The sequence below is a fragment of the Adiantum capillus-veneris genome, chromosome 26 (genome assembly GCF_014529385.1).
Source record: "Adiantum capillus-veneris isolate H3 chromosome 26, ASM1452938v2, whole genome shotgun sequence".
In the NCBI taxonomy this organism is placed as follows: Eukaryota; Viridiplantae; Streptophyta; class Polypodiopsida; order Polypodiales; family Pteridaceae; genus Adiantum; species Adiantum capillus-veneris.
In genome coordinates, this window is record NC_140956.1 from 66059843 (window position 1) to 66073411 (window position 13569).

A 13569-nucleotide genomic window follows, 5' to 3' on the forward strand; every position below is an offset into this window, starting at 1 on the left:
AAGAAGAGCTCATCTGTTGAGCGGGGCACCTTGAGCTGGCTGAGGGTGTTACGGATGCTAGATAGAAGAGTGCTTTCAAAATTAGCTATTGATGTTTGCAGATCCTTAAAAGTAGGATGGAGCAAGTGTTGATGGAATAACTCTGTCTGGATACTTCTTGTAAGCCCTAGTGTCTGTGTGCGCCAAAACTTTGCCTTAGCTGAACAAATCTACTTTCTTGATTTGGCTTCATCCATTAAAGATGGATCTTGCAACCTGCTGCTTTCTTTTTCTTTCCTTCTCTATTCTCATTTCTTAGCAGCCCAATACTCATGCATAGAAGCGGTGTCCATGCTGTGAACACTTGCATTCAGCTCCATAGTCCAATCCCTGTTTAGGCAGCCTTGCACAGTAGTCCAATCCCTATTTGGACAACCTTTCTCATTCACCATGCCAGGAGAAGTAGTTGTGAATTCCATGCCTTGAGGATTATCCATGTTTACGTAGCCATATTCTCATGCTAGGATAACCATTTGTATTCTCTGGTCAATCTGTGAATTCCATGCTGGCAAGAGTGTGGGTAGTGTAGCGAGTTAAAGAGCTACAACTACATAATCGCCTATTGTTGGGACGAGGAAGAAAGATAGGAGAGAGAGAGAGACAGAGAGAGAGAGAGACTCGTCTATAATCATTACATAGATCTTATATGCTGATACAAATCAAATGTTCTTTTTACATAAAAGAATTCCCCAAAAAAAAAAAAGATAAAAACGAATTTCCCAATAAAGTGGATAAAAAGACTTCCAAAAAGTGCTAATTTTCTACCCAAGAAAAAGTAGTGTCCTTGACAGTGCATATTGTACCACCAAACCATGCTTTCAGCCATCTACACAATACACTATATAGCTACACATTAAGTACTTCCCATAGTAATAAATAGTAATAAAGTGTCCTACTTATTTGTAATATTATGTAGCTATTTAACTCTATGTGCTATGTAGTGTTATCTAGTAAACTATGAGGATACTATATACTTATATGGTGGAATATAGTTTTATGTGCTATATAGTGGTAGATGGTAGTATATAGTTCTTTACACTACAATGTTGTATGCACTATATAACTCTATACTGTCATATAACTCTATACTTTGTAATTTTTCATGAATTACACGGGCATTGGTAATTTTACCTTTCATATTCGTCACTTGTGGGACTTTTATTCTTTCTTCAACCTTGCCACTCATATGGACTCTCCCATTTTGCCATCATAAACTAATGAATATTCTCTAATCTTTCCCGATGGGGGCAATCTCTACAATCAAGCTTGAAGCATCTTAGTCCTCAAAAGCATAAGAGCAATTGCAATTGCAATTCCTGGTGCCATCATGAGAAGGTTCCTAGAGGCTTGTTGTGCACAAAAGGATTTAAAAACAAAGGACTAAGGATTCCACCTTGCCAAATTCCCAATGGTTGGCGTTGGATACAATGAGAACTTCCGGTTGCTTCATACCTCGTAGCACGAATCAAAACATCAAAAATTCCACCTTGTTTTTGGTTTCTTCATCATTGCCAACTTTGGAACTTGCATCTACCCAAGATATTTAGCAATTATTGCAGCCCAGCAGAAGGTGAAGCCTCCCGTAGACATTTTGAAACAAAATGTAAAGGAAGTCACTATGGCCCTTTAATGAAGGGACCCATTTAGTAAACAAGCTGGCTCTCCGCCTCTGCAAACCATGGCACTCCCTTCCAATGAGAGACAAAGAGAGAGAGACCAGCTATTCTTTCCACCCACATGGCTCGACTCGAGAAAATCATGCCCTTTCTACACTCGCCCAAAAAGCCTCCATATCAACACTCCATTTGATGCATACTCCCGTTCTCGCGAGAGGGAGTGCCAATAAAGGCATAAAAGAACTTGGTATGTCTTTCTTCCTCTTGTTTAACATGTGTGCCCTTTTTACAACAGGCTCAAAAAACTCAAAACTCTCTCTCTCTCTCTCTGGGGAATGCCAAAAAAGGCACAAAAGCCTTGGGCACCTTTCTTCCTCCTCTTGTTTAAAAACACCAAAAACGTATTTCAAACGGTATATGCCACATTATTTTCAAAGGAGTTTCACTGTCTAAAATTGTGACTATTTCCGGGGCTAACTTCGGCCTTTTCTTCATGTTGTGATGAATCCCAAGGGGTAGCTCATGTCTATATGCAAAAAGAGCTTCACCTCCATCCCAATAGCTCCAATATTCCTTTGCGCCAACGTCCAAATTCCATTATTATGTAAAACCTTGCCCCATACAAGAGCTTGAAACACCAACAGTTTCATGAAAGCCTGTGTTTGCAACATGAGGTTTACTAACAGAAAACTTGGAAATAAGGTAAGTGGAAGAGCTATCAGATAATAATATGTAATACAACTTTGTTGCAGAGTAGCATACAGACACAACAGCAATTGTCGAAACCCAGGTTTGCTAATCAGCGGTAACTGATAAGAAAATCCTGGTTTAGTTTTTTATGTTGTGAGAAGAATAGTATCAACATAAAAACAAACAGCAACTCAAAAAAGTTAGTGGCCTCGCTATGTCATAATGTTACTTGGCACAAATTCTGACTAAAGACAATACCAATATCATCCTCAGTTGCTCAATGTCAAGTGTGAGAATCCTACCAAAACTTTGACTTTGAATGCCCACAAGTCCTAACCCCAGTTTCAACTCACAAGTTTAATATTTTGGGTACTTTGGGGTCCTTTTGGTACTTTCTGTAGGAACATCATATGTATATCTGTGTGCTACGAATTGTGATGTACATATTAGGTTTTTAAGTACCATGTTTTGACTTGAGGTACTTTACTTTTGGTACTTCAATATTTCTGGGAACTTTGGAGACCTCATTTTGTACTTTTTGGTACTTTATATTTTTACTTTTGTGCTTTGGGTACTTCACATCTGGTAGTTTTATTGTTTGGAACTTTTCATACTGATTATTTTGGTACTATTTACTATTTGGTATTTAACATTTGGTACTATTTATTGTGTACTAGATTGTTGTGCTTTGGTAGGAGCATGATATACTTAACAAGTACTTTAAGGTATTGTCTGCTAGTTTTGCTACTTACCATATTGGTTACTGTTTTCTATTTGGTACTACTTAGTGCTTATTAGATTATTGTCCTTTGGTACAAGTTGGTCCTTTAGGTACTTTGAACATTGGTACAATTTACATTTGGTATTGTCTGCTATTTAGTACTAGTAATTGTCATGACATTTACATTTGCTGTTGTTTACTTTTCTCTAGGACACTACTTTGGTAATATTCACTGTCATGACATTTCCATATGTGACATGCAGAGAAAATGTGGTGTCCTCGAAACTGAGTGTGAAGAGGCTCAGATCCAGAGTGAATTTGTCAGAATGATAATTGCAAAATTCAACTAAGGAAGAACATTCATATTATTTCCAAGGCCCCAGATCAAGGATGAAGACAAGACAATCTATGCTTTAGGATCTTCTGTTGCTTGCTTGTGGGGAGTGCTTGGACTCCATCCATGTGGTTGGTTCTTTCATGCTGGCTGTAGGCACCAATACCACCCTCTCTATTTCGTTGCCACTCTAATGAAAAAAGACATTTGTGCGAAAGGTGGATGCAAGGAGCGCATCTCCGAAGTGGCCAAGACCTGGGCTCACAACAAGGGACGTGTTCAGAAAAGTAAGCAACCGTCTTCGTTCTTGTTTTGAACAAAATTTTGGTTTTTCTTATCGTAAAGTGTTTGTTTGTTGGTGAACTATGTAGAATACGAGGTCAAAGAGGAGTATACGGACAACCATGTTGCAGACAAGCACTCCAAGGTTGGACATATGTTTGATAAGGGAAATGGCAGATGGTGGTAAGTTCTATGATGTGTGGATATGCACGAGGTTGCTACACGCACATTTTAAGGCATGTCAAATGAAGTGCAATCAGACAAGTTAGATGAAGACAAGGACACCACCACAGGGGCCCATGAGGGAGTAAATGACTGCAAGGAAGAGTCGGGCCATGACGTGCTACCAAATCAAAGGTGGTGTGCTTGGTGGTGCTTTGGTCGATGTATAGCAGCCAAACAAGGCTTTTTGGTGGGTTGGGGGGGGGTGGCACATGGTAGAGGACAAGGGAGAGGTATAGTATGTGATTGAAGGATTCCTTCAAATCTTTCAATTCATGGATTTTATTTTAGACAAGTGACTAGGATGATTAGGATTGCTATCTAGAAAAAATATAGAGTTTGTAGTTACCATGTCAAAGTAGCTATTTAAAGCCTTGAGTAATGTAGCCAAAAAAAATCTTAGATTAAGAAGTATACTTTAGCTATTTCGAACTAGAAAAATTGAAGCTTTCTACTAGTTTCAGCCGTTTGCTTGTCAGTTTGCCACATAATACACACTTTGTTCCTAGTTGGGCAATCAATGGTTGGGGCAAAGAGTACTTTGCCTAAGGAGGCTGCTAAATCTCCCATATAGGGCCATAAGAAGGCAAGAAACTCCACAAAATCTATGAAGATGATACATTTAAACAACATCTCCTCTTTGCAAGGAAGCTGCCGGGTGTTTGTATACAGAGGATGTTTCCGAATGTAGTTACATATGTTTGTAACTTGCAAGGATGTTGCAACACTAGGGTTTTGGGCATAGACCAAGAGAAGGCCTTTCCCCAACCTATGCTTACATCTCGAAGGCGTGTGGCCTTAGGGGCTTTCGGAAGAAGATTTCATACTTGGTGGTACATATTGGAGATCCCAATGCCCACCCTGTGTGAATTGACCCCTACCAAGCTACCGTTTACATCGAGCGGAGCCACTTGGAAATGCCACCATCACTGATCAATGCGGCTCATGTGCATGCATGCAACACCCAACACAATGCCCATGAAATGGAAAGGGGGAACGAGCCATAACTCCTCTCTCTTCCCTTTCTCAATGAAGACCATCTCCCCGTATAAGTACCCTAACACCTCATCCCCAACACTCGTACGTGGGATTTTTTCCACCATGTGCCACTTCCATGAGAGATCCCCCCCATGGGTTATTGGAATCCGTAAAATTTTCAAAAGAAAACCTTTTTTTTGTAGTACTTTGAACCACAATAACTTTCAGCTTTAGAGTCAGATGGACCTCTTGTAAAGCCGTAGTGAAACTCTACTTTGTCGACTTTCCATTTTTAGAACCCATTGCAATTGCAAGTTGAAAACCAAAAGGCATTTAACAAAAGTTCCCAAAATGGGATAAATTCACTTGCTTGCAACCTCATTGCTAGATTGCTAACTGCCAACTTCCCGTCACAATATCTTGGTGCTTGTAGCCTTGATTGATGAGTTGTCACTTTTGACTAGCTTCAAATACCTTATACACCCTCTGTAAACACTGAAGACTTGAGAAAACATACAATGGCACATATACCAAGGTAGTCAAAATGGTGTAGAAGCGGTCCTTGACAAAACTTCAATTGCTCCTATGTTTACCGTCCCGATTCGGATTGTAGATGTGAAAAGATCGACATGATCCATAAATCAAACACTTTAGTCCTATTGATTCACATATGCCCTGATCATCATCCGTGCAATCCTGTGAGGATCTACAAAGCAGTTTCCCCTTTAATGCAAGATCATACACCTTGTAGATTGATGAGCCATCTAGGAACCAACCTAGAGAACATCTTGAAGACCACCTTTTGCTACATAATCAATTCATTATGAACATCTTGAGTAGCCCTCTTGATTAGCCCCAAATAGAGCTTCCTGGCCTAAAAACCAATAAAGACATGCATCCCTGGATAGCCCTAGTTGTACCTGATCTTCGTACTTGCTTTTTCACCTTGGCACATGCACTGGTAGATGCACATGGCCTTGCGTGCTCCTTATTTTAGCTACACCAATGATGCTATATAATCATGTGAGTCCATGTGAAGGGTGGACCACCACAAGCCTAGTGCAAGAATGGTGCACCTTCTAGGCTTCTAGTGATCCTGATAAATAAATAGCATGCTCTTTCTCCCTCTAGGCACTTTTTAGAACTTATAGATACGAAGTTTCAAGGGCACATATCTCGAAGTTTGCAACCAAACAATTGCAGCATAATTATTCTCTAAGAATGTGGTATTTCCTCGACTCTATGATTGTGCTTTTGGATTTCAATTGATTCACATTAACCATGTTATCCTCGAGATAATGGTAGATACGCTCTAAATACGTATCCCATATAATTTTGGGAATCCCATAGGGTGATATGATACAATGTTGAGTGTTTGCAAAATTTGTTGTATTTTCAATGGGTGCAAGCATGGACAAAGTCTATCACATCTTGTCTCATGTGGGCCACCATAGACCTTGGAATTAAAGCACCCTAGTCATGGGTTTGGGGCTAGGTGTTGCCCACATGGAAACCTATGGGAATGGTGCACAAGGAGAGAATACTTGTTGGGGCATGACACTCTTTTAAGGATCAATTCATCATCCTTCTAATACAAATGGCCTGCTATTAGCTGGTAAGCATAGCGCTCTCTTAAGAATCATGGTGCATGTTTATTGAAACTGGGAGGTATAGTAGTAGTGGTGAGGAGCATCACAATGTTCTTGGTCCATTCTGGAACCCATTCAATGGAAAAGAGTAAAGAACGGGGAAGGTCATCATTCACCCGGATGGGATCCTGCCCTGAGGTTAATTTAGAAAAGTGGTCTACGTGTTGGTGCTTTCCTCTTCTTGACCGCCACCTCAAGATTGAATTCTAGCAAAATTATAAACCAACACACTATCCTACCCATGTTGCATTGTTTGTGCTTGATGGTTGATGAGCAAGAAAAAATAATTTGCAAGCAAATGGCGTTAAAACTTCTCTACCTACATTGATAGCCCCTCGCGTTCCATGGTCGTGTGATTTTTCTCAGCGAGGTTCAATTTTTGGCTAGCATATGCAATAGAAAGAAACTAGATTTCCGTCAACAAGCTGGGCCAAGATGTAGCCAGTGGCATAGTCACTGACATCGATATGTGTATGAAAGATGTTACCCCACTCCATTGAGGTGCTTTCAGAATAGGAGTGTCACCAATGCAGATTTGAGCTTCTCAAAAGCCACGTTGCAACTAGTAATTGATATAAGGGCCGATCTATCTTAGGACACATGTAGAAAAGTCCTCGGGAGTACTTATGATGGCGAATGAAAACTTGTACAACTCATGGGCTTGCCAACTTGAGAAGATTTATGATAACCAACATTTTATCTCAATAAGTGATGATACCATAGTTGGACACTAAATGGCCAAGAATGCTGCCATGCCTAACTATCAGCGTTCGGAAAAAATGTGTCTCAGCTTAATATGGTGCCGTTTTCAATTTCAAAAATGCCGGTTGAGGGCAGGGGGGAAAGGAGAAATACCGCCCCAAAATAGAGAAAAATAGTGTAAAAACCCGAAAAAACAACCTAACTTTCTAAAATTTCCTCTTGACAAAATGAAAGAAAGGAATTTTGTATGTTTGGAAAAATGATTTTTCCCGAACACTGCTAACCATAGAGTTTTAGTGTGGCATTGTCTAATTTGGCTCTAACTTTAACGACACGCTTTACTTTTTAAAAAAGCATAAGAATGGCTAGCGGAGGAGTTTGCGCCGCGTTAATGTTTCTAGAAGGCATTTTCCAGTATCATAAAAAGCAAAGTTTACGCGGAAAGCAATTAGCAATAGCCGTGCTAAAAGGAGGGTTTAGGGTTATAAAAGGAGGCCGTGCGGCCATTTCCATTGTGTGGCATAAAACTCGAGCAGTTGCAGGTCGGTGGCTTCCTACTCAGATTGTCGTCTCCAATATCCCTCCACCATGGCCAACCTTAGGCAGACGCTTGCAGGTATACGCAAAAGGTCTGCAGATCAAGAGGATCTCTTGCAACGTCATGATCAGCAACCGAGTATATCATCATCACCAGCAGCGCCTTATTATAATGAGAAGCAACGGCTGACTAGGCGACAGCCCAAGCTCAGGAGCCGCATCCTCAAAGACAATGCCTTCCTCGCGAAAGATGAAGGCTCTGCGCCTGTGCAACAAGACGTCGATGATGCGTCAGCTAGGGATCTGCATATTAATGAAGGCGCCCCGAGCTCTATATTAAGTAAGGATTATGGTATCCTGACGGACATGGAGGTGGCGTCCATCTTCTTGAGCTTTATAAGCGAGGTCAATAATATTGCGAATTCCAAGCTGCAAAAGCTATACAAGCAACGATGTCGTGCTGGCTCTGATGATCATCAACAGCATCACGCCATGGCCAACGTCAACAAGCTGCCCAGTACAGCAATTGGATCCAAGCAGATCAAGCGACACATGAAGATCGGCTCATCAGCAACGTCTGAGCAAGGCCAGCATAAAGATGTTCGCCGGATCATTGAACGGGTCGCATTGACGCCGGAAGGTCCAATTAGAATCAAGCTCGTTAATTGCTGCAGCTAAAGTACTGGAAGGAAATAAAATAGCTATAAATTGTATTGCATAATGGAGCTAGGGTTTTGGTTCTTAAGGAGGCCTTCACGTGCTGCTGACAAATTAATCATGTATAACAAGCTTACTTTGACTTGTATTAAATTAATGGCATTACTTTGACTTGGATCAAATTAATGGCATTACTTGCCTTGGATCAAATTAATGGCATTACTTGCCTTGTCGACGTAGTTTCTATCCCTGATTGAAATTCCAATATTTAATTTCTCCAATTGCAGTTTTTTCACTTAATGGACACCCAGCTTTAGATGAGATTATGGTAATAGAATTTGGCTCGCGTTTCCTCAGGCTTCTCTTAATTAAGATGATCCTGTTTATATAATTTTCTTTATTAACATCCATTAATTAAGTGGTCCCACCGAAACGTTCTCTTGAATATTGATTTTACGTGGAAAATTTCCATATCGTTGTCCCACGTAGCATACGTCTTTTTCATCAAGGGAAAACGTACTGTAGATTATCATGCCTCCATGAAACATGCATCCCACATGGGTCCTTCGCTTTCCATGAGGCAAAGCAGGTTTTGAGGTTTCAGAGCGACGAAACACGTTTTTAATGCTCAGATTAATGTAATGGCTAGATATCGACCATGCAAAAAACTCTACTTCGCATACAACAATTGTGTTTGGACATGCCAAGATTGAAGCTCTCGGACCTAGAACATAAGAGTTTGGCAAGGTGATCGTTGGCGTGCTTCATCCACAAATTAAGAGTGCACAATGCCAAATAACAATCAAATTGCAGTATACTTCATACAAAAAGTTTGTGTACAAGATATATTAAGACGAAGGGTAGACTAGGTAAGCAAACCACACAATGGAAGTGTGGATTTGGAAGGGCCAAGGAGGGGTCCCAACAACGAAAAAAAGAGGCAACCCCCGTCCCCTCCCAAAAAGAAAAAAAAAAGAGGCCTATTGGGCTACTACCATAGGAGCATGATCAAATGATAAAGATGGTCACCCCAAGGGGCCATGTGTTGAAGTTTCACTTTTTCTCCCCCAGATTCTTTCCAGCACGCTAGAGCTCAGTGCTTCTTGATGCTTCAATATGGCACGGATCTCTAAACCTACCTTCTCTATTAGCATAATCAACACATTGTTGGAAAGCTTCTCTATCCTTGTCACCTGAGAGCAATTGTTTGCATACCGTTTTCAAAGTCTCCCATGACCTCTCTGTTAGAGCCTTGACTATGTAGTTGAAATTTTGGAACCAAAATAAATGCCGCTCCATGCAAACGTGTACGCATTTGGGCCCAACATCTTTTTGCAGCCCCTGTTACTTGTGCCTTTTCTCTAGTAAATTGGTTAAACTATTTTGTTTGTCTACTAGCTTACGACATCAACCAACATCTTTTTGTAGCCCCTACTGTTTGAACGCATTTACCTGGAAAGTAATTAGCGGTAGCAGGTAGGGTTTAGGGTTATAAAAGGAGGCCGTGCGGCCATTTTCATTTTGTGGCATAAAACTTGAGCAGTTTGTTGCAATATTGCCCATCGGTGCTTCCTACTCACATTGTCATCGTCAAGGTTGTTGTGCGCCTCCAATATCCCTTCACCATGTCCAACCTTAGGCAGACACTTGCAGGTATACGCAAAAGGTCAGCAGATCAAGAGGATCTCTTGCAACGTCATGAGCAACCGAGTATATCATCATCACCAACAGCTTATTATAATGAGAAGCAATGATTGACTAGGGGACAGCCCAAGATCAGGAGCCGCATCCTCAAAGACAATGCCTTCCTCGTGAAAGATGAAGGCTCTGTGCCTGTGCAGCAAGTTGATGCTGCGTCAGCTAGGGATTTGCATATTAATGAAGGTGCCCCGGGCTCTATATAAATTTTTTGGTGTCAATAGGCCTTAGGAGCTCCACATAAGGCTTGTCAATACCACATACCTTCTCTATATTATGCCAAAAAATCAACCATTGGATAAGATGCATAAAAGTTTGGGTAGCACCTTGATAACTTGGATACTTTTAGATCTCTTTCTAGGGCTGTATGTAGGAATTATATAGTTTACATTTTTATACAATCTCAATATACCTCAGAGTTGTGGAAGCAAGATAGTGTTGGCAGTGTCCTGTCCAACACCCAAATCGGCGATAATGCATCTGAGCCATACAGAGTCAACCGTAGTTGTCAAGACTGCCCTATACTCAGCCTCACAACTAGAAGTGGCCACAGTAAATTTCTTCTTTCTCAACCATGATGTACGTGAACTGCCAAGCATGAAATAAAAACCACTTGTGAACACCTGCGTGTCAAAACAACCAGCCCAATTTGAGTTCGAAAAATCATGTAAGTCTGGCGTAAATGATCCCCCCTTGGGATAAAACTAGCCAAGATATAAAGTGCCACTCAAGTAGTGGAAAATCTTTCTGAAGTACTACCAATGCTTAGACCCTGGGATATGCATCAATCTGCTGACCTGTGAGACTGCAAACTGAATATCCAACCTCGTGTTGCATACATAAATGAGGCAGCCAACAACAATTTGGTAAAGAGTGACATCAACAAGATCACCAACATCATGTAGACTTAACTTCAAACCAGCTTCCATGGGAGTGGCAATAGGTTTGCAATCCTCAAGTCCAAACTTACATAGCAATGTCTCTATGTAGCTTCTTTGACACAAGGCAATACCACCATCACACTGCTTAAACTGTATGCCCAAGTAATGATGCAACAACCCCAAATCTTTCATCTTGAAAGTAGCATTCAAATCAGCCTTGAATTCAACAATATGTCCTCATTGGGATCAATGATCAGCAAATCATCCACATAAAGAACAAGCATGAGAAGTACATTGCCCTCATGCTTGACATACAATGTGCTTTCTATTGGACTGTTACAAAAGCCTTGTTTGACCAAATGAGTGTCAGCCTTCTCATACCAAGCACGAGGAGATTGCTTCAATCCATACAAAGCTTTGCTACATTTTCACACCTTATTCTCTTGTCCTTTCTTGACAAAACCGCGAGGCTGCGTTACATAAATTTCCTCAAATATGTCACCATTCAACAAAGCAGTAACAATGTCGGATTGATGTACATCCCAACCAAAATGAGTTGCCAAATGCACATACAAAATGCACAATGGTCATACAACAATTGGGAACAAAAGTCTCTTCATAATCTATACCTTTTTGCTGTGCATAACTCTTTGCAACAAGTTGAGCCTTATAGCGAACAATCTCACCATCCGGCTTGTGTTTTAACTTGTAAACCCACTTTGTTCCAATTGCCTTTTTTCCAGGAGGCAAATCACATAAAGTCCATGTGTCATTTTCTATAAGTGCATCATATTCTGATTGCATGGTAGCCATCCAATTTTTTTAATTATGTGCTTCATCAAAAGACAGAGGTTCCTCAACATAATGTAAGCTAGACACAGCCAAAGCATAACAATCTGATGCATAAGATGCATGGCGAGAGCCTGAACAAGTGCGACTAGACAAAGGTGCATCCAATTTACTATCATGCAATGTATGCACCAGCCATTTTGGCAATACCTCTATCCTGCTCATTGTCAACCCTTTCCTCATCAAGTACATCATGTACATCTGCATCGGTAATAGGATGATGTATAACACTTTTTGAAACCCCCATAGGCTATACATTTGCCTCATTGGAGTTTACATTTGAACTTCCACCACTAAAAAGAGGCAACAAAGTGTCATAAATGTCTTGTGAGCTTACATTGTTGTCTCTGGTACATGACAGTAAGGGTTGAACATAATGCTTTGTTTGTGGATGATACAACTTGTAACCTTTGCTTTCAGCACTATAACCACAAAAATACATTTGATAGCTTTATCATCCAATTTTCTACGCTATATTTGTGGCACCAAAGCATACGCCAAACAGCCAAAAACATGCATGTGCTCAATAGATGGCTTTCTATCATGCCATGCTTCATATGGAGTCATAGACTACAATGCTTTTGTAGGACACTTGCTGAGTACATAAGTGGCACACATGACAGTCTCGAGCCAACATGAATGTGGTAAAGCTTGACTTTTGACCATACATTGTGCCATCTTCATAAGAGACTTCTTTTTCCTCTCAGCAACACCATTTAATGGAGGTCAAAATGAACCTGAATCAAAAATCTGGGTAGACTAAGCTATAAGAGCTATCCCAAAAAAAAATTCAACCTGCCAATGCTCACCAAAGCGAATGCTTAGAACTGACTACGTAGAAACCTTTCCCTGATGGCCATTTTTGAGTCAAATTCGTTAATGATTCTTCTTGCATCAGCAGCTAGGGTTCCCAATTCTTCTTCAATAATTGTAGATACATCCCTTGAGACAATCTGTTTTATGAACTCTGAGGCATCTATGAATCTCTAATGTTTCTGATTAGCTACATGCTTTTCCACTTTTTTTATGCAATGTTGCATTTAATCAGTCAAGAAAAGACATGCATAAACAAGGTCAGTCTCAACATATCTTTTAATTTGCTACATAAGTCTACTCATAAATAGCTTGAACATAGGATGCCTCAACAAAGAGTTATTTACCATAAGTGAATGTTGGAGACCAACATTATTAAACTCAAAATTAAGCACATCAGATAAGGAAAAGACACGAAGGATGTGGTCTGTCATGGAGCATTTTATAATCAACAACCAAATCATCATCAGTAGGCAGCCAGTGAGTAGAACAAAAATAAATTCTTTCAAGCCAGGACCAAGAAGACAGATGAGATTGTGAATGGAAGGTAAATCCTTGGTTTTGGTATGTAGTTTCTAGCCAAGCATCCTATAAATTACTTGCACTCACCATTCTCTCCCTAGAATTACTCTCTAGCTTGTTAATAAGAGAGCCAGTAGAGGTGATATCTTGCCCTGCACATACCATGTTAAAGTCCCAAGCCATAATTCAATGAGATAGCTACAAGCCTACTATCCATTGCCAAAGATCACCCCTAAGTCTAGGGTTATTGTCTGCATAGACATTAATCAACATCATTTTGCCCCATTGAGTGGATATCTGAAAAACTGAGCATTGACCATTTGGATGATCCAGAATCCAGATGGGATGAAGAGATGTCTTAATGCAAGTAAGCTCCGGG

The 13569-nt window shown here is 40.4% G+C and overlaps 1 protein-coding gene across 1 annotated transcript; it reads left to right on the forward strand.

Moving 5' to 3' along the window:
* The first annotated feature begins 7821 nt into the window (after positions 1-7821).
* LOC147423588 (uncharacterized) lies at positions 7822-8448 on the forward strand. The gene has a single exon (XM_086501300.1). The coding sequence runs from the start codon at positions 7822-7824 to the stop codon at positions 8446-8448; it is 627 nt and encodes a 208-aa protein (XP_086357426.1).
* The last annotated feature ends 5121 nt before the right edge of the window (positions 8449-13569 follow it).